Source organism: Ogataea parapolymorpha, chromosome V (genome assembly GCF_000187245.1).
Source record: "Ogataea parapolymorpha DL-1 chromosome V, whole genome shotgun sequence".
NCBI classification, from domain to species: Eukaryota; Fungi; Ascomycota; class Pichiomycetes; order Pichiales; family Pichiaceae; genus Ogataea; species Ogataea parapolymorpha.
In genome coordinates, this window is record NC_027862.1 from 1,155,125 (window position 1) to 1,174,924 (window position 19,800).

Below are 19,800 nucleotides of genomic sequence, written 5' to 3' on the forward strand. Positions count from 1 at the left end.
CGAGGAGGGGCAAATTGCGGCGTAAGGGAGAAACTCGGATTATTTTTTTCGCTCGCTTGCGCCGCAACGCCTGCATCACATGACACCCTATATTAGTGACTATAGATCGTTAAGTAGCTCACGCAAAGCAAACCGCGCGTCGCTTTGGGTCTTGGCCGCGTCTTGCGCGCCCTCGGCTAGCATGTAGGGAGACTTCATCTCGAACTCGGTCGACGAAACACCCACCACATATGGGTCGATGCCGATCTTGAGCCCTGGAGGCGGGTCCATGGCATACATAAACCCGTCCGTGAAATGGGGGCCATAAGTGGCCGGCGTGAGCGGCTGCACCAGCTTGCGCCGTTTGGTCACAACAGCAGCCTTGCCGTCGCTATTGATCTGGACCGTGACCTGGTAATCTGCAGAAAAGCCAGTTTTTTCCTTGCCCTGCGCGGCATCGCCGAGGGACTGGGTCTTGCGCAGTTTGCTCTGTAGTTGCTGTGTGATTTTTTCGAGATCGTGCTTCGGCGGCAGCGACCGGTGGCGCGAGGCCAAGATCCCGAGTCCTTGGTTGTGCGGCGCGGGAGTTGCTGGCGTCGCAGGTTGTCTGACGTCCTCGAACCGCAGCGGCTTGGGCACCAGGCTGTTCGGCGTCGACGCCACTCTTCCGTGCGGGGTCTGCGCGTACCAGTGGGTGTACATAGGCGACGAGCTGAGGACGTGCGAGAAATGCGAGATGGGCGTTGAGGGCGGCACCCTCGCTAAAGGCGTGCCAGGCATTTTCGGCGTCTTTGGTGCAAAGATGTCTGTCGGCTGCAAGAGCGACGGGTTCAGGTCTGGCTTGGGCACGTTGTCTGCCGCGTTGAGTGGCGATGTGTGCACCTGTGAGCTCTGCAAATTCTTGTCTGATGGCGACGAGCGCGACGATGACACCGGCGACGAGTCGAGCCCGTTTTGCGGCTGTGTCACAGACACAAGCTCGTGGTGCGCCTTCGCCACCTTGATTTCCTGGATCGGCTTGAGCGAAGGCACCGGCTGTCTGCGCCGCGGCGTGGGTGTGGGTGTTTGCGACTGCGACCCGCCGCCCCTTCGGCGACTGGGGCTGATCTTCATGACCGGCGTGGAGCACACGGCTCCCTGGCGAATCGTGGCGGCAGAGTTGCTGTAGGCGTTCATGCTGGGGTTGATAGAGAAAGTAAGAGTGCTTTCGCCGACTATGGCAGCGTCCGCTTTAGCTTTTGTAGGAGGCCTTCCTCTGCGTCTTTTTTTAGTGGGCGACTCGTCAAAAAATGTTTCAGACATGCTGCCCGTTTCAAATTGACGTTGTGCAGCCGTGGTGGTGTGCTGTGCAAGGGTGTCAAAAACGGGACAAAGTGGGTTATACGTTTGGACAGCCTGTGCCAATGAGTTGAGTGGGACGGACACAAGAGATGGGTGATATCTGGGAGTGAAAATTGGCAAAAAATCAGGCAGTCGTGGACATGCACGAAATTAGCCCAGTTTGGAATTTTTCTTGTTAGGGAAATGTCAACGCGTGCAATAATTTTTGTTAAGACCATGTGGCAAGGCGGTGTGGCTAAGTAAGTTGTTTGATAATAATATTTTATGTCGTCGGCAGATCAATGGCTCGCAATTGACGTCAACCCTACAACTCGGCGCGAGATCGAGCAGCTGGTAGCTGAGCGTGACACTGCTGCACTGGAGGAGAGACTGGGCTCGCGGTTGACGTTCGGCACAGCAGGCCTGCGTGCCCCGATGGGCGCTGGCTTCAACAGAATGAACGACGTTACCGTGGTGCAGGCTTCGCAGGGTCTTGCTGAGTATGTGAAGAGCGTGGCCGATGAGCCATCTGTGGTTGTGGGCCACGACCACCGCCATAACTCTCAAAGGTTTGCGGAGCTCACGGCTGCAGTGTTCCTTATCAAGGGTTTTACAGTCTACTACTTGGGTGGGGGGTTGGCTGCGACCCCACTAGTGCCCTTTTCCGTGGACCAGTACTCCGCCAGCGCGGGGGTTATGATCACCGCCTCCCACAATCCAAAGAACGACAACGGGTACAAAGTGTACTGGAGCAATGGCTGCCAGATCATCCCGCCGCACGACCAGCGGATCCAGCATAGCATTCTAGCGAATCTCGATATCGTCTTTAGGGACTCCACTTGGGACACTGCGCGGGTGTTTGAGCAACATAGCGAGAAGCTGCTGTTCGTGAGAGACGAGATTATTGGCAGGTACTCACGCAAAGTCAAATCCGTGCTACTCAAAAACACCTCGTTCTCATTCAAAGCCGTCTACACGGCAATGCACGGCGTGGGGGCCGAGTTCATTTCGCAGGTTGTACCCCACGGAGTGCTCGTACCTGTCGAGCAGCAATGTCTGCCGGATCCAGACTTCCCAACAGTCAAATTCCCTAACCCAGAGGAAAAAGGAGCATTGGACCTTGCCATTGAGCAGGCTGACAAGCAGGGCATTTCAGTGGTGGTAGCCAACGACCCTGATGCGGACCGGTTCTCCGCGGCGGTGAAAATCAACCGCGTTTGGAGACAGCTGTCGGGCAACGAGCTCGGGTATCTTTTTGCGCAATACGTGGTGTCGCAGAAAAAAGACCGCCGCAACGTGTATCTCGTCAACTCGACTGTCTCATCGCAAATGATCGCCGCAATGGCCGCCGTCGAGGGGTTCCACTTCCAGGACACTCTGACGGGCTTTAAATGGATCGGCAACAAGGTGATCGATTTGGAGAACGCGGGCTACGACTGCCCGTTTGCGTTCGAGGAAGCCATAGGGTTCCTGTTTCCCGTGGTCCACGACAAGGACGGGATCTCTGCACTGGTGATGTTTCTGCAGATGTACCAGCACTGGCTCGACAACGACACCGACGCGCTCCAGACGCTACAGCAGGGGTACGAAAAATATGGCTTCTTTAAAGAGTGCAACGGATACTACGTGGTGCCCGACGCACGGGCGATGGAAATAATTTTCCAGCATATCAGGAGCACGGGCAATCCGTATCCCAAGCAGATCGGAGAGTTCACCGTGACCAAATGGCGCGACCTGACTGTTGGCTACGACTCGACGACTCCCGACTCAAAACCAACGTTGCCCGTCGACGTTTCGTCGCAGATGATCACTGTCTCCTTGCAGCACGAGGACGACGAGATCAGGTTCACGGCGCGCGGCTCGGGCACGGAGCCAAAGCTCAAAGTGTACATCGAAGCCAGGAGCTCGAGCGAGGCCAAAGCAGACGCGCTTGCGCGGCAGGTGTGGGCCCTTTTGCGCGCAGAGTGGTTCAAGCCCGACCTCCACGGCCTCACTGAACGTGTTTGATCAGCGTCGTGCACCGTTCCAAATCCTGTATGGCGAAAAAAATAAAAATAAAAATAAAAAAGGGCTTGTAGTCGAGCTAATACAGAGCATGCTGCGATTTGGACAGCATCCGAAGAAAACAGAACTACCTCTGTAAGTATGCGAACGACACCTGGAACCACTGCTAATACTCAGGGCCAGCAACTACGAGATAAAGCCGAAAAAGAGGCGGCACGGACGAAGAAAATGGATCAACATCATTAGCATCACAATAACCGTGGTGGTGGTATTTCTACTGATTCGCGGCCGCAAACCGGCGAAGTTTGTGCCACAGATTGTGAATTCAGAGCCGGCGCCACCAGAAAGCAAATTGTGGCCGAAAGAGACGGGTATTCCCGAAGAAGAAGACGACGCGTGGCCAGACACGGTCGAGTTCTATGACCTAGAAGAATACCAAGGCACGGCAAACGGGCGAGAGAACAAGGAGATTGTTCTGTTGCTGGTGCCGCTAAGAAACGCTGCCAAGGTGCTGCCCCTGATGTTCCGCAACATGATGAACATGACATACGACCACAGTTTGATAGACATAGCTTTTCTAGTGAGCGACTGCTCAGAGGACGACACCACGCTGGAGACACTTTTTGAGTACACGCAGGCAATGCAGAAGGGCACGCTGTTGGAGTTGCTCGACAAGAAGGAGTCGAACACGCCGTCGGGAGCCATCGTTGGCTCGAGCGACCTGTATTTGCAGTACATGCCACAGGACTACGTGGACAACGTTCGCAAGGCGTACTCGCCGCCATACCACTCAGAATACACTAAACCCTTCCGATCGGTGCAGATATACCAAAAAGACTTCGGGCAGGTCATTGGACAAGGGTTCAGCGATAGGCACGACGTCAAGGTGCAGGGTATCCGCCGGAAGCTCATGGGACGCGCCCGCAACTGGCTTTTGAGTACGGCACTCAAGCCGTACCACTCGTGGGTGTACTGGCGAGACGTGGACATTGAGACGTCGCCAGGCGACATTCTGGAGCACATGATGAAGTTCTCACCAGCATTCGACGTGGTGGTGCCCAATGTTTGGAGACCGCTACCGACGTTTCTGGGCAACGAGCAGCCGTATGATCTCAATTCGTGGATAGAATCCAAAGAGGGACTCGAGCTCGCCAAGACGCTCAACGAGGACGACGTCATCGTCGAAGGGTACGCCGAGTACCCGACCTGGCGTGTCCATCTCGCGTATATCCGGGAACCCAACGGCAACCCGGACGAGATTGTCGACCTGGACGGCGTCGGGGGCGTCTCAATCCTCGCGAAGGCCAAAGTGTTCCGCCAAGGCTCGAACTTCCCAGCTTTCACGTTCATGAACCACGCCGAAACCGAGGCGTTCGGCAAACTCAGCAAGCAGATGGGCTTCCGCGTCGGCGGGCTGCCCCACTACACGATATGGCATATCTACGAGCCTTCCGAGGATGACCTGATCCAGATCTCGCGGCTGGAGAGAAAGAAGCGGCGGCGCCTGAACAAGGCCAGTCATTAAGTAATGTATATTTATGGGCAAGCAGACGTCACAGCAGACACAGTAGCGACAGCAGCAGCATTGGCGGCGCCAGCCGGTGTTTGCCGGCCCAGCCGGACACAACAGACGAGCTGGAGCTCGAACTGGCCGACGCGTTGCGCGAAACGGAGCTGCTTGCAATGCTCAATGTTGAGGGTGTGAGGGTTTGGTGCGAGGAGGGTGTGGTCGATGAGTTGTGGCCGGCGGAGCTGGCTGCGACGGTGGTCTGGGAGTGCGACAGGCTGGAGACAGAACTCTGGGACGCGGAGGCATCAATCTCGACGTCGGTCCTATTGGCGAGCCCGACTTTGGCGCTGTCGAGGTCGAACGAGACGTAATAGTTTTTCAAAAACAGTGAGCCCAGGATCCACGTGCCGTTGTCCAGCGACGACGAGCCAACAATGTTGCTCACGCAGTACCCGCTGTACTGGGAGCTGGATGAGTACGCCGAGCCGAGGTAATCTTCTGGGCCGATCGTCCACTTCTGGCCGCCGATCTCGAACGCGAGCTCGTACGTGGTGTTGCACGGCACGGCGAAGTTGCTGCCGTCAGTGACGGAGTTGTTGAAAAAAGAGTGCAGCTTGGTGGCGTCTGCAGAGGCCGTGACGATCGACGTGGTGCCGCTATCGACGACGGCGAGCCGTTTTGTTGACGACTCGTCTCCGTCGACGGAGGCCTTGTCGAAGGACACCTCGTAGCCGTCGACAGAAATGGAGTCGACAGCAACCTGCCAGTAATTGTTGGTATTTTTCACCACCGGGGCGTAGCTGATGGTCCCGTCGTACAGCTCGGCAACGTCCTTGCCGAGCACCAGTAGCCCGGCGTTCGAATCGCCGTCCGTGGTGTTGTACGTGCCCAGACACAGCGCAAACACGCCTTTTTCCAGAGACCCCTGATTCTGGAGAAACGTGACCAGATTCGTCATACCATCGGTCGTGTTGGTGGCTGGGAGGCCCAAAACGCCCGCGAACGAGTAGTCTTCAAACAGATCGGGCACCTGGGACGCCACGCCGAACGAAAAGTTGTTTGCAGTGACTTCGGCCAGCTGCAGCGAGTCGGACACCACGCTACCCGAGGCCGATCCCGAACTGTATGACAGCTTGAACGAGGACCCGGATTCTCGGCCCGAGCTCATCTGGTAGAGGTTTTTGTTTTCGCAGCTGGAATCGGTGCAGTTGGCTCCGTACACCCAGAGATATGCACTGCCTGTGTCAATGAGCAGCGGCAGCGTATCGTCGCCGACGGTGACGTTGACCGTGTAGGCCTCGTTGGAGGACTCTGCGTAGATAAAGGACATACCCTGCTGCCAAGCCAGCGTGTTCTGGGCGGATTGGTTCGACGCGAGCACGGTCTGTTTGGTGTGCGAGTTAATTTTGGCGAAGAAGTCCTGTGGCGGCTTCTCGACCGAGGCGACAGGGTATATGTCTTTGGTGTCGGGGAACGACGGCACAGACACGCTGAAGGATTGCGCGACAGCGCTCAGCACGAGCAATGCAAGGATGTTCATCGACTAATGCTGGAGGATGGATGCGGTGCCGGACAGAATGCAAACAGAAGATCAAGAGTGTTCGACAGATGTAAATTTATAAGATTGAAAATCCTTGCATCAGACTTGGCCCCGTTTGCAGACGTGTTGTGAACTTTCCGCAAACAGCTTTAAACTTAATTGTTATTTTCGTGATCTATTGTTTACCAAACAATTCCAAAGGAGTAAGTATTTCCCGATCTGATATATTAACAGCTGAGCCTCAGGATCGACTATTTTTTTTTTAGCTTTTCTGGCTTGCGGAAATAGCAGCACCCAGCGCCGTGCTGTGCGGTATGAGGCGGATGTCAAAATGAAGATCTGAATTCTGGGCGCAGTACGCGTCCAAAAATAGCTGTGTCTGCTCCCTGTAGTACGCGAAATGCTCCAGAAACGAGCCTATGTATCCGATGCGCACCGTGTCGTGTGTTCTGGGCGCCTGTACCCTGCAGAACGCCACCAGCCAGCTCGCCAGGGCTGCTGCCGCGCGAGTAATAAGATTTCGTATAATGCTGTGCAGAACAGCAGGGTCCTGCTCTGTGACAGCAACATTATATTTAGCAAAAATCTGGCTGATTTCGTCGCTGCTGCCCTCGTATATTTGACAAATTGTCTCGCCCGTCAGCTCGTACGCACTCCCGAGCACAACACGCTGTCCAATAAATACCTGCCCCTTCTGCGCCAGGTCCAGCACTCCGATCCGAAACAGCTCCCCTATGTAGCGGCCTGAGCACATATACTCCATTGGCTGGAAAAGCGGCAGTTGCAAGTGTGCTGTTCGTCTCTCGCGGTATGCCGGCTGCATTTCCAAGTCCCATGGCGTTAGCAGCTCGGCCAGACTGCTGCCAAAAAAGGACATCTCAGTGTTCAGCACACGGTTTTGGTAGCTGGCTGCCGCGTTCAGCCCTGTCCCCAAGACAAGTCCCAAACGACACTCGTACAAATAAGCGCCTGCAACATACACAGAGACAGCATCGTTGATCACCGCCTTCACGCAGACCTGTTTTTTCGTCGCCGTCTCCAGCTGCTGCTGCAGCAGAAGAGCAATATTTTTTCCCCGGATTTCGTCTGCCAAAATAAAACCCTTGCCCACGACGTCCAGATACGCGTCGTTTGGTTTCGTCTGTTTGAACGGGAAACAGATTGACAGACCGACGGTGACGGTGTGCGGAAAATAGCGGTCAATAGTAGCCGTGCACACGCGGTCCACCAGACTCTGGAAAAACGAGACGTTGATCTCCTTGGAGTCCAGCTGCCATTCTCTCGAACACAGGATTTTGTACTGGCCTTCGCCAAAAAGCTCCAAAATGCACAATCGGAAAGTAGACCCACCCAGGTCAAGAACCAAGACGCGGCCGTGTGTGTGCGAGTCCGGAACGGGGGTTAGGGTGGACAACATGGTCACGTTCGACTCGAGGCCTTGCAGAATCTCGGCTTCCAGGAGGTCAACAAGAGTGTCCATGTCAGGAAGATGCCATTGGAAACCAGTCTGAAGCGGTATGCTGTTCGAATCGTCCGTTTCCGGCCCGCAAGGAGCGGGTTTCAGACCTATCATGGAAATGAAATATAATAATTACAGAATATTGATAAGAATATTTCGTCATCTGTGCACCGACCAGCGAAAAAAATAAAAATAAAAAATGTTTATATTCTTCACGCGCCTACTCCTTACACCTCTGATCTCATGTACAAGTTCGTGGACGATCTGAACGAGCACCAGCGCGCGGCCGTCACGGCCTCTCCTAATGGCGTAGTTCTGGTACTTGCAGGTCCCGGAACTGGCAAAACCAAGGTAATCACCGCAAGAGTCGCATATTTGCTTCTGCACCACAAGCTTCCTCCCCAGGACGTTGTGGTCGCCACGTTCACGAAAAAGGCCGCCAACGAGATGGTCGAGCGACTTGCCGTGCTTTTACAGCCGTATCCGGAGATCGACGCCAAAAAACTGCTGATCGGGACGTTCCATTCGATCTGTGTCCGGATTTTGCGCAAATACGGGGGACTGGTCGGTCTGAACACCGGGTTCAAGATCGCCGACGAGACGGACGCCAAACAGCTGATCAAGAAGGTGCTTCGTGCGATGGCAGAGAGCGGATTTGACGTTTCCCTCAAAGACTCGGACGTCAAAAAATACAGAGCGTACATTTCGGCCTGCAAAAATAAGGCCCAGCTACCGGACCAGGTACCCCTTTCCAAGAAGGCAGGCGACGTCAGCACCAAGCTGGAGGCGTACACTTTGTATCAAGAAGAGCTTTTGCGCAACAACGTGATTGATTTCGACGACTGCTTGCTGCTGGTGCACAAACTGCTTGCACACCACCCGTCATGTATGGGCCGTGTGAAACACGTTTTGGTGGACGAGTTCCAGGATACTAACAAGGTGCAGCTGGAGCTGGTGTACCAACTGTCAGGATTCAACGAAAACTTCAAGCACAACGTGACTGCTGTCGGCGATCCCGACCAGAGCATTTATGCGTTCCGTAACGCAGAGGCCGAGAACTTCTACCGGATGGAGGACTATTATCGAGAAAAGGGCGTTGCAGTTTCGAAAGTGGCCCTCACACAGAACTACCGTTCCACCAGTAACATTCTCACGCTTGCAGAGCACCTGATGAACAAGCAGTTTGCTCGCCGGGAGCAAAAATACTTGCATGCCCATAAAAAGGACGACATTCCGGTGCAAATGATTGCATGTGCCACTAACAAGGCGGAGGCGAGCAGGATCGCCGCCACGATCAAGCAGGTGGTTAAACCAAACGGCAAACAGTACTCGGACATCGCTATTTTGCTGCGGTCCGGGTTTCTGTCCCGTGTCATCGAACAGGAGCTGATCCACGCAAACTTACCGTACGAGGTGGTGCACGGGCGTTCTTTCTGGGAACGGCGCGAGATACGGCTTGTGATGGACTATTTGCGTGCGGTGGCGTCCGACATGGACTGGTTGGGGTACAGTCGGTGTCTAGATTTCCAAGTGAGCGGTCTGGGAGCAAAAAGTTTGCTTTTGATCGAGGAGCGGTTTTCCGCTCAGCGGGCGCAAAATCAGCCGGGAAACGTCTACGAGATATTGGAGAGCATTGTGCGCGATGGGATGAAGGGCATCACGGCCAAGGCGCGCGCCGGAATCGGCGAGTTTGTTGCACTCATCAAAAAAGCCCGCGAGCTACTCCTTAGCGATGCTACCGAGCAGGAACAGCTGGAGAAAATGTTTGACTATATTGTACAGCACAGCCGTGTCGTGAGTGTTGTCAACGAAGAGCGCATGGACAGAAAGGGCGACACGCAGGAGGAGATCGAGGCGAACCTGAACGAATTGAAGAACCAGCTTATCAGCTTCAATCTCCAGGAAGAAGACCTTTTACAGGACGCGTATGCCGAGGAGGACGAAGTGGAGGTGATAGATCTGTCTTTCGACCTTACGGTCAGCACCAGTCTCGAGAAACTGGCACAATTCCTCGACTCGGTGTATCTATACGAGGAGACTAAGGGCGCCGAAAAAACAGTATCCAAAGTGACCATCACGACGGTGCATGGGTCCAAGGGGCTCGAATGGCCGATCGTATTTGTTCCGTCGCTGTGCGAAGGCATTTTCCCGTCGCAGCATGCTACGAACGACGTTGGAGACACCACAAAAAACGAGGCCGCTCTCGACGAGGAGAGACGGTGCATGTACGTTGCCGTGACACGGGCCAAGGAACAGCTATATCTCAGCTATTTCAAAGAAACGCTAGGGTTTGGGTTCGGGGACCCAATCAAGAGAAAAAGCCGATTCCTCAACCTCCCCAAGGGCCTCGTCAAGGTGGCCGACACCAGTGTCGTCAGCACGCCAAACCTGCTCTCGTCGTTCCAGCAGAACATAAAGCTCAACATGGGCCCATTGGCGCTTGGCTCCGGCTTCCAGACGGCATCCCGGCTCACCGGCGTGTCGCGGTTGCCCGATGGAGCAGTCAAGATCTCCAAGCCAAGAAAAAAACGGCTTGGCATGGGAAGACCACTACGGTTCACGAAAAAATAAATGTATTATGCACGCACAGGATACAGCAGTCTCGCCATGTACGCCTTGAACCCGCCGCGCAGAAGGATGTCGTACGTTTTCAGACGGCGCTCGTACTCGTCCGTGTGTTTTTCGTGCTCTTTGAGGGCCTCCAGGGCTTCGTGCCGGGCGACAAGCATGCGGCGGATTTTCCACTCGCGGATTGGCAGAATACACAGAACGCCAACAGCCGCAAAGCAGCCGCAAAATATCTGCGCCTTGATGAACGGCTTTGCGAGCGTCATGTCTCTGAGCTTCAGTGCTACCACCTCGCAAAACATGCAAAAAACACCCATCCAGAAATTTTCGTAGCTCCACGCGGAGGGAAACAGCTCCACGGGAACAGAGTCTGCCACTATTGGCTGGTTCAACGTGGAAGCCACGCCAAACGTGAGTCCGGAGAGAATAGCGTACGCATACACCACGCCGGCCGTCGTGGCGTTAATCCACATGGCAAAAAGCAGAATCACCATGTTGATGCTCAGCAGCACCGCTAGGTTCACACGGCCCGTGTAGTCGGCCGCGAAACCAATGATAAACCGGCCAATGGCTTGGCACCCGTTGAAGATCGCGGTCACGTGACTCCCTTGCGACGACGAGAGCCCCACAAACGTGCTGTACGCGGAGAGCGAGAAGAGCGCGACGATGTAGCAGGATAGTATCAGCACGAACCAGAGCGTGATGAAGTGGACCTGCGGCAATTTGACGACCTTGACGTTGAACAGCACGTAGAATCTGGTGACGATTTCGCGGCGGGTCCTGAGTCGCTGTGTTGGGATGCGATGCTTGAGCAGGCACGCCGCTAACGTGTTGCCTAGCACAGAGAAAAATGCCAGCATTCGCTGGGCCCACGCCGGGCTCCCTGTGCGGGATATAATTGCTTGTGAGGCCAGTGAGAAGACAACCCCAGCTACACCGCTAGCAGAGACAATAATCCCCGAGGCAAGGCCTCTTTTCTTGTCGAACCATTCTGGAAAAATGACAACTGCCGGGTTGAAAACGAACGCGAAGCCCAACCCTACGAGAATGCCTTGGGTCAGATACAGCTGCCACAATTTAGTGGAGAACGATGCCAGCAGATAGCCTGCGGTTTGCAAAATGACGCCCAGAAGCATGACCATTTTCATTCCTAGGATTGCAGACGCCATCTGTGCGAGCGGAGCGAGCGCCTGAGCGAGTGCTAGCACGATACTGCCTATCAGAGCGAAATCGGTGGCTGACGAGCCGGGGAAGCTCTGTACCTGGAGCCAGTGGTTGAGAAAGACGCCGTAGCAACCGTTGGCGCCCCACGTTGCGAACATCATTAAGAACACGCACGCGCAAATCACCCACGAGTAGCCAGAGTCGAGAGGCGGCAGTGGAGACTCTGTTTCAGGTTCCGGGGGCTGGGTGCTTTCTGAGCGGTTCGTGGCGATCCGAATCGCCTCGTTAAGATCTACCGTCTCACCTCTCTGCGTATCGGTCCGCGCCATTTCCTGGTCGTCTTCTCTGGCCTGCTCGACGATCTGGCGAACGCTGAGGATGCTTCTAGAAATCGAGGAGGCCAGCGACGTTGACGTCCTCGTTCTGGCCACTCGCGACCCATTGGAGTATGCATGAACGACGTTTGGAAGGCCCACGGACTGCTGGTCGTCTCGGATGTCGGAGTCGAGCGAGGAAAAAGAGCTATTGTTCATAAGATGGAATTGGTTTCTACTGCCAAAACTGGTAATAGTCGATAAGGCTGAATTTTATTTATTTTTTGCGGTGTCAGGTGTGGCATGGTAGCCACAGCTATACCTTGATTGGGTAGATGAGTCGTAGCAGGAACCCGAGCGGGCTTTTTCTGAGGAGTTCGTGGTACGTGGCGTGTCTTCTGGCCAGCACCTCGTTCTCTTTTTGGAATTCGAGGGTTTTTTCTGTTTCGCTGAGTCGTTTGGCGAGCAGGTTCCTGACCCTAGATTCGCGGACAATGGTGATCAAAACGAAGCCGCCGATTGCAAAACAGCCGCAGAAAATCTGTGCCTTGATGAACGGCTTTGACTTGGTTGCGTCTCTGAGCTGGAGTGCCACCACTTCGCAGAAGAGGGTGAAACAGCCCAGGATCACGCCCTGGAAGCTCCATCCCGCAGGAAACAGCTCAGGCGGCAACGTGTCTGCGAGAATGGGCTGGTTGAGCACCGAAGACGCGCCGAAAGTCAGTCCCGAAAGCACGGCGTATGCGAAAATAGACGGCTCTGTGGTGGCATTGATCCACATTGCCAGAACCAGAATGACCATTATCACCGACAACACGATCGCCAAGTTCACACGGCCCGTATAGTCTGCCGTGAATCCGATGGCGACTCTGCCGACGGCCTGGCAGGCGTTAAAAATCGCAGTCAGGTGGCTGCCTTGGGCGTCGGAGAGGCCCATGAAGGTGGCGTACGCGGACAGCGAAAATAGAGCCACCACGTAGCAAGAGACAATCAATGCGAACCAGAAAACAATAAAGTAGAGCTGGAGATATTTTAGCACGTCCTTGTTGAATAGAATGTTGACCCGCACCTTGATCTCGTGCACGGTCGTGAGTCGCTGCGAGGGAATCCGCTCTTTAATTAAAATAATGCTCATAACGTTCAAAAAAAATGTAATGAGGGCCATGGCACGCAGCGCCCAGGGTGGACCCCCGGTTTTTGCAATGATTGCCTGCGACACCAGCGCAAATACCACTCCGCCGATACCACTGGCGGAGGCAATGATGCCAAACGAAAGTCCTCGCTTCTTGTTGAACCAGTCCGGAACAGTCACAATGGACGGGTTGTACAGAAATGCAAAACCTATGCCAACTAAAACTCCCTGGGTCAGGTAGAGCTGCCATAGTTTGGTGGAAAAAGATGCAAGCAAATACCCCAGAGTCTGGCAAACTAGACCTATTAACATGGCTGGCTTGATGCCAATGATGGCAGAGGTCATTTGCGCGGGCGGGGCCAGGATCTGGGCCAATCCGAGAACTATGCTGCCGACGAGAGCGTAATCTGTCGATTTGGCTCCAGGGAACGTGCTGTGCTGCATCCAGTAGTTCAGAAACACACCGTACGTACCATTCGCGCCCCATGTGGAAAGAAATACAGTGAAAATTGTCCCGCAAACCACCCACGCATACCCTTTATCTTTTTCTGGAGTCTCGGGCCCCGAAACCTGGGCCTCCAGAGTCTTATCAGTTCTGTTGGTAGCTATTCTGATAGCCTTATTTATACCCATGTTTTCAATGTTCAGCTTGTCGTTAGAGTCTTGGTGCTCCAAGTGCTCAAGGGCCGTCTGCTCATTGTCATCGTGGGCCTGCTCAACGATCTGTCGGACGCTACGCGAGACACTGGAGGCCAGCGACACTGCTGTGCGTGTTCTGCTGATCTGCGTCGCTATTGTGGGCGTTTGCGCATACCCAGACACATGCTCTAGCGAGTCGTACCTTCCCACGTCGGAATCTAGCGACGAAAGAGAACTATTATCCATGTTGAATGGATTTTCAGGGCCATTAGTCAGGATAAGAATTTTTATCGGAGGTGCGAGGTGTCGTTCGCGATTTCCAAGAACGGCTATAGATTCATCGGGAGCACCAATCTGCGGATATCGCCGGATGAAGAAGAGATTTTATACAGGAGTGAATATTTATTTGGTTATGCTGCTGCCAGATCTTGGACTGGATGCGTTAGACGTCATGCAGTGATTTGCTTTTTTGCGTGCGGCGGGATGGGAAAAGCTGCCGCGTGGCCAAACTTGGGCCTTGAGGATAGGTTTACTGAGCTTGGTGGCACAACTTAGGACGGAAATTAGGGCAAAATGCAGGGCAGAATTTGAAGTCTTTCTCTAACAAAGCTTGATCTATCCCTATTTCGAGTTCTATTCCTGACTCTGAGCTCCAAGGGCAGTGCATGGTTTCGGTCAGAATCGTCCTGTCATTCTGTTGAGGTCCAAAACCAACATTCTCGGTCTAGTTGCTAGCTTCATCTATACAATGATACCGTAAAACGGCATAAAGCTGGCTCGCACTTCAGCGCTGTAGAAATGACATTGCACTGCGAAATCGCTGATGCTCGAAATTGGCGATGGCTGTGCAATGGCTGTGCAATCATCTTCCGAGAATCTTGCCGCTGCCCCCGGAGGCATATTTCGTTCCACCTTTCCTTGCGTAGGAAAAATCTCTCCTCTATGCGTCATCAATGGCTTAGTAGCATGTGCAGAGCTGAGTTCTTTAGCTTTATTTTTTTTTCTACACAAGTAGCTGCAGACGAAGGAATACCTTCACAAAATCTAGAAGAGACCTCCAGTCACACCTTCATAGGATACAACATTCTCAGAATGTAGAATTTTGGTGATTGTCCAAGCAGTGTCTGGTATTCTTGCTCCAGGTCTGCGGCCTGACCTGTGTGGCCTCTTGCCACCATTTCCTTTTGAGTTTCCTCCAATTTTCTAGCTAACTCGCGTCGAATTCTCCACTCGCGGAACAGCATGATCAGTAACAGGCCGCCAGCAGCAAAACACCCACTAAAAACTTGTGCCTTGATGAACGGCTTAGAGATGTTGACGTCTCTCAGCTTCAGAGCAGCTACCTCGCAGAAAAGAGCAAAGCAGCCCTGTATGACGCTCTGGAAACTCCATCCCGCGGGGAAGAGGTCCGTAGGGATGCTGTCGGCCAAAATTGGCTGGTTCAGAGATTCTGAGGAGCCGAAAGTTAAGCCAGAAAGCACTGCATAGGCAAAAATAGATGCTGCGGTTGTGGAATTGATCCACATTGCTAGAACCAAAACCAGCATGATAAAAGCAAGAAACACAGACAAATTCACGCGGCCAGCTCTGTCACCTGCGTACCCAAATAGAACTCTTCCGATTGTCTGGCACCCGTTGTATGCTGCGGTCACCTGACTGCCCTGAGCAGCAGACATCCCCATGGTTGTGGCGTATGAGGACAACGAGAACATGGCGATAATGTAGCACGAGACAACCAAGCTGAAAGAGATGGATATAATGTATAGTTGTGGAATTTTCAGCACCTCTCTATTGAATAGAATATTGAGTCTCACCTTTATCTCGCGTGTGGTCTTCAGTCTTTTTGTTGGAACTCTCTCTTTAATAAGCGCAATTCCAACAACGTTCATGAATGTCGTAACTATTCCAATCGTGCGCAGCGCCCAGGGAGCGCCGCCTGTTCTGCTTATAATCTTTTGCGTCATGAGTGAGAATATGACACCACCGATACCGCTGGAGGACGCAATGATACCAAATGAAATTGCCCTCTTTTTGTCGAACCAGTCTGGAAGAATGACTATTGAAGGGTTGAAAATGAACGCAAACCCAAACCCAACCATGACGCCCTGAGTGAGGTACAGCTGCCACAACTGGGTGGAGAACGACGCCAATATGTAGCCTGATGTTTGGAAACCAAGACCAAGAACTAAAGTTGGTCGCATTCCAATGACTGCAGCCGTCATCTGAGCTAGTGGCGCAAGCATCATGGCCAGGCCAAGAGCAATGCTGCCGACTAAAGCGTAATCGGTGGAACTGGCGCCGGGATACGTCCCGTTCTGTAGCCAGTAATCCAAAAACACTCCGTAGCAGCTGTTAGCACCCCAAGTGGCCATAAAAAGCAGCAAAGTGGTAGCGCAGACCACCCATGCGTAGCCTTTATCCTTTGGCGGGCCTAAAACGCTTGGATTCAAGATTTGAGACGATCTTTCAGTCCTGTTGGTAGCAAGTCGGATAGCTTCCTCCAGACCAAGGTTCTCAAGGTCGGCTGCATTGTGAGTGTCCGGGTGATACTTTTCTTCGACAAAGTCATGGTTAGAAGCTTCTAATGGGGGATCGGAGCTCGCTTCGTGTGATTTGAGCGTATCTAGACGGTGTCTTTCCTTCAGAGGACGGAGCTGAGTACTTTTGGAGGAACCTCCAGAGCCAAGTTGATGTGAGAGTGTTAAATCATGGCCAGTCATGGTTTCAGTGCAAGAAGACGTGCTCCGATTCAGAGATAGATTCTTTCAATGAGTCAACGTCTCGCAAGTCCTGCTGCGGTGCAGGGATGCGATAAAAATATTTTTTTAATTTTTTCTGATTTATTTATCTAGCATGGCTACGCTAATTCCACCGCCCTCGAAGAAACAGAAGAAGGAAGCGCAGCTTCCTCGGGAGGTCGACATTGTTCCCAAATATTTGCCTGATGTGCTGATTAAGTTCCAGGCGTCGGACTCGGGCGAGACCGTGGGAAGCTCTATCAGAGTGCCTGGAGGAATCACAGAAAGACAGCTCGAGGAATTACTGAACCAACTCCAGAACAACACGGATGAACCAGTCGCATACTCGTTTGCCATCCAGAATGGAGACAATCTCATAGACGTGAAAGATAACATATACTTCTCAGTGCTCAAGCCGGGAATCAAAACCACAGAGGACACCCTTACACTGGTTTTCACTCCCAGGGCCATCTTCAAAGTGCGTCCCGTGACGAGGTCTTCGGGGACCATCAGTGGACACGGAGCCACAATTCTGGCAGCACAGTTCCCACCAAGCACTAGCGGCTACTTCGTGACCGGTGCGGGCGACTCCACCGCCAGACTTTGGGACTGCCACACGCAAACAATCAAGGCCACTATGAATGGCCATTCAAACTGGGTTCTTTGTGTTGCGTACTCTCCATTTGGAGACGTTGTTGCTACTGGATCGATGGATGGCAGTGTGCGGCTCTGGGATGGCAAGACTGGAGCCCCAATTGGATCTTCGCTTACTGGCCACTCAAAATTTGTGTCTTCCCTAGCCTGGGAGCCAGCACATTTGGTTCAACCAGGAGACAGCCCGCGGCTTGTTTCTGCCTCCAAAGACGGAACATTGAAATTATGGAACACAGCTTTGAAACGTTGCGAGATGACGCTTTCTGGCCACTCGTCGTCGGTCTCGTGTGTCAAATGGGGTGGCACCAATCTCATATATTCCGGATCTCACGATAAAACTATCAAAGTCTGGGACGCAAAGGAGGGCAAGTGTGTTCAGACTCTTAAGGCGCATGGACATTGGATTAATCACATAGCGCTCTCGACGGACTTTGCCCTTAGAAGTGGACCGTTTGACCATACCGGAACCAAGCCAAAAGACGACGCAGAAAGACAGGCTAGGGCCCTGAAAAATTACGAAAAAGTGGCCAAAGTGGGCGGAAAAATTGTCGAGAGAATGGTCTCCGCCAGTGACGATTTTACCATGTTCCTTTGGGAACCGGCAAAGTCCAACAAGCCGATCTGCCGTATGACGGGCCACCAAAAATTGGTCAACCATGTCTCGTTCTCGCCAGACGGCCGTTACGTCACGTCTGCCTCGTTTGATAACTCAATCAAGCTGTGGGATGGACGGGACGGAAAGTTTCTTGCTACTTTCCGCGGCCATGTTGCAGCTGTTTACCAAACAGCATGGTCCTCTGATAATAGATTACTGGTGAGTTGCTCTAAGGACACCACCCTCAAGGTCTGGGATGTGCGCACCAGAAAACTGCTTTCAGATTTGCCCGGCCATGCAGATGAGGTTTATGCGGTCGATTGGAGTTTAGACGGGGCCAGAGTGGTGAGTGGTGGTAAGGATAAAATGGTGCGCATCTGGACTCACTGATTAGGTAAGCTGAAAAATCGGAAAATAAAGTTGGTAATTTCCACCATGACTAAAGTGTCACTGATAGTGGCGGCGCTGGTTCCCAAGTACGGAATTGGCTACAAGGGCCAGTTGCCATGGGCACTGAAGGAGGAAATGCGGTATTTTCGCAGAGTTACAACGCAGACGGCGGATAAAAATAAGAAGAACGCGGTCGTAATGGGCAGGAAAACGTGGGAATCGATCCCGGAACGGTTCCGTCCTTTGAAGGGAAGAGTAAATGTGGTTCTGACGCGTGATTTGAGCGCGTTTTCAAGCAAATATTCCGAAGAAGTGGCGAAGCACGGGAATAATGTCAAAGTAGCAGATTCTCTAAAAAGCGCGCTCCAGACGCTGGACATGGACAATATCGAGGAGGTATTTGTGATTGGTGGAGCTGAGCTCTATAATGAGGTGCTTCGAACCACGCCGGAGCTGGTGGATAGGCTACTATTGACCGAAGTCAGCACCGAGAAGGAACTAGAAATGGATGCCTTTATAAACGTCGGAACGCTCTGGAAAAAAGACGATCCGCAGGTATGGAAGTCGTATCTGGCCAGCAAAGGGCTTGAAAACGAGTTCTCGCAAGACAACCGCGAGGCTGACTTCCAGTTCAGCTACCATATCTATAGTCGGTGTTAGGTGTGTACGAGGGTTTCACGTGATGTGACCTGTGCCCTAAGAAAACTTTTGCTCGAATAAAATATTGAAAAATTATTTACCATAATTCTACATCAAGATGGCTGAATCACACAGACTCTACGTCAAGGGAAAGCACATCTCCTACCAAAGATCCAAGCACGTCACCAACCCAAACACCTCGCTCATCAAGATTGAGGGAGTTGCCAACGCTGACGAGGCCAAGTTCTACCTTGGTAAGAGAATCGCTTACGTTTACAGAGCCACCAAGGAGGTTAGAGGTTCCAAGATCAGATGTATCTGGGGAAAGGTTACCAGAACTCACGGAAACAACGGACTGGTGAGAGCACAATTCAAGAACAACTTGCCAGCAAAGACTTTCGGTGCTTCTGTCAGAATCATGTTGTACCCATCCAACATCTAAGCAGCTGAATGATAGCGAGCTATGAAGTATAATTAGAAGCAGACACAACGAAGAGTTGAAGAGGATATGTAAGACTAATAAACGTCTTTATGTTAGACCATGTCGTGGGACCCGCTTTTCTGGGCCTCAAGTAGAGTAACCACTAAATTCTTTACAACTCTACACCAGCATATAATGCTAAATCCTTGCACCCTAATTTTGTAATCCTTAATTCTTTCCCCGCAATGATTCCTTGGGAAGGTTTATGGCCTTTTGGCCTGATGCTAACGTTCTTTGGGCTATCTGGTGGTGCCATGAATGCCATTTTTGTCAATTCCATCACCAGAAGCACAGAGTCGTCAAAGTCCCCGCAGCTTGACGATAACAACGATCGTATATTTGTGAAGCCAAGGTTCAATACCGATCAATGGGATAAGTACTTGGCTATTAGAGACCTGAGACTCACCGGTTCTCTTAGAGGCCAACAAGCTGAGCCAGAGGCACACGAATCATTCGAGACGAACTCGCTGGTTTTTGCCAGCGAACAGAAAAAGCCTTGGGTAGTGAGAAAACACTTCATCATGCGCAACACTCCTTCCAAATGGATGAGCAGATACGACCCAGAACAGTCCAATAATCTGCAGTCCATGAACGAAGATTTCTTAAGGGGTATGAAGAAGAGCTAGAGATGTGCTCGATGCTTATTTATTGTCATTAGACCTATTTATTATAAC

General features: G+C 52.6%; 13 protein-coding genes across 13 annotated transcripts; 7 read left to right on the plus strand and 6 right to left on the minus strand.

Moving 5' to 3' along the window:
• Positions 1-99: 99 nt before the first annotated feature.
• On the minus strand, positions 100-1,281 carry HPODL_04424 (uncharacterized protein; the record flags this gene model as incomplete). Its single annotated transcript, XM_014079224.1, has 1 exon — positions 100-1,281. The coding sequence occupies one exon, from the start codon at positions 1,279-1,281 to the stop codon at positions 100-102; it is 1,182 nt and encodes a 393-aa protein (XP_013934699.1).
• Positions 1,282-1,584: 303 nt separating this feature from the next.
• HPODL_04425 (Phosphoglucomutase-3) lies at positions 1,585-3,306 on the plus strand (the record flags this gene model as incomplete). Its single annotated transcript, XM_014079225.1, has 1 exon — positions 1,585-3,306. The coding sequence occupies one exon, from the start codon at positions 1,585-1,587 to the stop codon at positions 3,304-3,306; it is 1,722 nt and encodes a 573-aa protein (XP_013934700.1).
• An 88-nt stretch (positions 3,307-3,394) lies between these two features.
• HPODL_04426 (Vanadate resistance protein) lies at positions 3,395-4,828 on the plus strand (the record flags this gene model as incomplete). Its single annotated transcript, XM_014079226.1, has 2 exons — positions 3,395-3,438; positions 3,481-4,828. 2 exons carry the CDS (start codon positions 3,395-3,397, stop codon positions 4,826-4,828), a joined length of 1,392 nt encoding a protein of 463 aa, XP_013934701.1.
• Positions 4,829-4,856: 28 nt separating this feature from the next.
• On the minus strand, positions 4,857-6,353 carry HPODL_04427 (putative secreted protein; the record flags this gene model as incomplete). Its single annotated transcript, XM_014079227.1, has 1 exon — positions 4,857-6,353. The coding sequence occupies one exon, from the start codon at positions 6,351-6,353 to the stop codon at positions 4,857-4,859; it is 1,497 nt and encodes a 498-aa protein (XP_013934702.1).
• Positions 6,354-6,615: 262 nt separating this feature from the next.
• On the minus strand, positions 6,616-7,926 carry HPODL_04428 (hexokinase; the record flags this gene model as incomplete). Its single annotated transcript, XM_014079228.1, has 1 exon — positions 6,616-7,926. One exon carries the CDS (start codon positions 7,924-7,926, stop codon positions 6,616-6,618), a length of 1,311 nt encoding a protein of 436 aa, XP_013934703.1.
• A 129-nt stretch (positions 7,927-8,055) lies between these two features.
• Positions 8,056-10,383, plus strand: HPODL_04429 (DNA helicase II / ATP-dependent DNA helicase PcrA; the record flags this gene model as incomplete). Its single annotated transcript, XM_014079229.1, has 1 exon — positions 8,056-10,383. The coding sequence occupies one exon, from the start codon at positions 8,056-8,058 to the stop codon at positions 10,381-10,383; it is 2,328 nt and encodes a 775-aa protein (XP_013934704.1).
• A 5-nt stretch (positions 10,384-10,388) lies between these two features.
• HPODL_04430 (putative transporter ESBP6) lies at positions 10,389-12,077 on the minus strand (the record flags this gene model as incomplete). Its single annotated transcript, XM_014079230.1, has 1 exon — positions 10,389-12,077. The coding sequence occupies one exon, from the start codon at positions 12,075-12,077 to the stop codon at positions 10,389-10,391; it is 1,689 nt and encodes a 562-aa protein (XP_013934705.1).
• A 97-nt stretch (positions 12,078-12,174) lies between these two features.
• HPODL_04431 (putative transporter ESBP6) lies at positions 12,175-13,875 on the minus strand (the record flags this gene model as incomplete). Its single annotated transcript, XM_014079231.1, has 1 exon — positions 12,175-13,875. One exon carries the CDS (start codon positions 13,873-13,875, stop codon positions 12,175-12,177), a length of 1,701 nt encoding a protein of 566 aa, XP_013934706.1.
• An 815-nt stretch (positions 13,876-14,690) lies between these two features.
• HPODL_04432 (putative transporter ESBP6) lies at positions 14,691-16,349 on the minus strand (the record flags this gene model as incomplete). The annotated part of the gene is made up of 1 exon (XM_014079232.1): positions 14,691-16,349. One exon carries the CDS (start codon positions 16,347-16,349, stop codon positions 14,691-14,693), a length of 1,659 nt encoding a protein of 552 aa, XP_013934707.1.
• A 133-nt stretch (positions 16,350-16,482) lies between these two features.
• Positions 16,483-18,006, plus strand: HPODL_04433 (Ribosome assembly protein 4; the record flags this gene model as incomplete). Its single annotated transcript, XM_014079233.1, has 1 exon — positions 16,483-18,006. One exon carries the CDS (start codon positions 16,483-16,485, stop codon positions 18,004-18,006), a length of 1,524 nt encoding a protein of 507 aa, XP_013934708.1.
• Positions 18,007-18,051: 45 nt separating this feature from the next.
• On the plus strand, positions 18,052-18,666 carry HPODL_04434 (dihydrofolate reductase; the record flags this gene model as incomplete). Its single annotated transcript, XM_014079234.1, has 1 exon — positions 18,052-18,666. One exon carries the CDS (start codon positions 18,052-18,054, stop codon positions 18,664-18,666), a length of 615 nt encoding a protein of 204 aa, XP_013934709.1.
• A 97-nt stretch (positions 18,667-18,763) lies between these two features.
• Positions 18,764-19,087, plus strand: HPODL_04435 (60S ribosomal protein L33; the record flags this gene model as incomplete). The annotated part of the gene is made up of 1 exon (XM_014079235.1): positions 18,764-19,087. The coding sequence occupies one exon, from the start codon at positions 18,764-18,766 to the stop codon at positions 19,085-19,087; it is 324 nt and encodes a 107-aa protein (XP_013934710.1).
• A 224-nt stretch (positions 19,088-19,311) lies between these two features.
• On the plus strand, positions 19,312-19,752 carry HPODL_04436 (uncharacterized protein; the record flags this gene model as incomplete). Its single annotated transcript, XM_014079236.1, has 1 exon — positions 19,312-19,752. One exon carries the CDS (start codon positions 19,312-19,314, stop codon positions 19,750-19,752), a length of 441 nt encoding a protein of 146 aa, XP_013934711.1.
• Between the last annotated feature and the right edge of the window lie 48 nt (positions 19,753-19,800).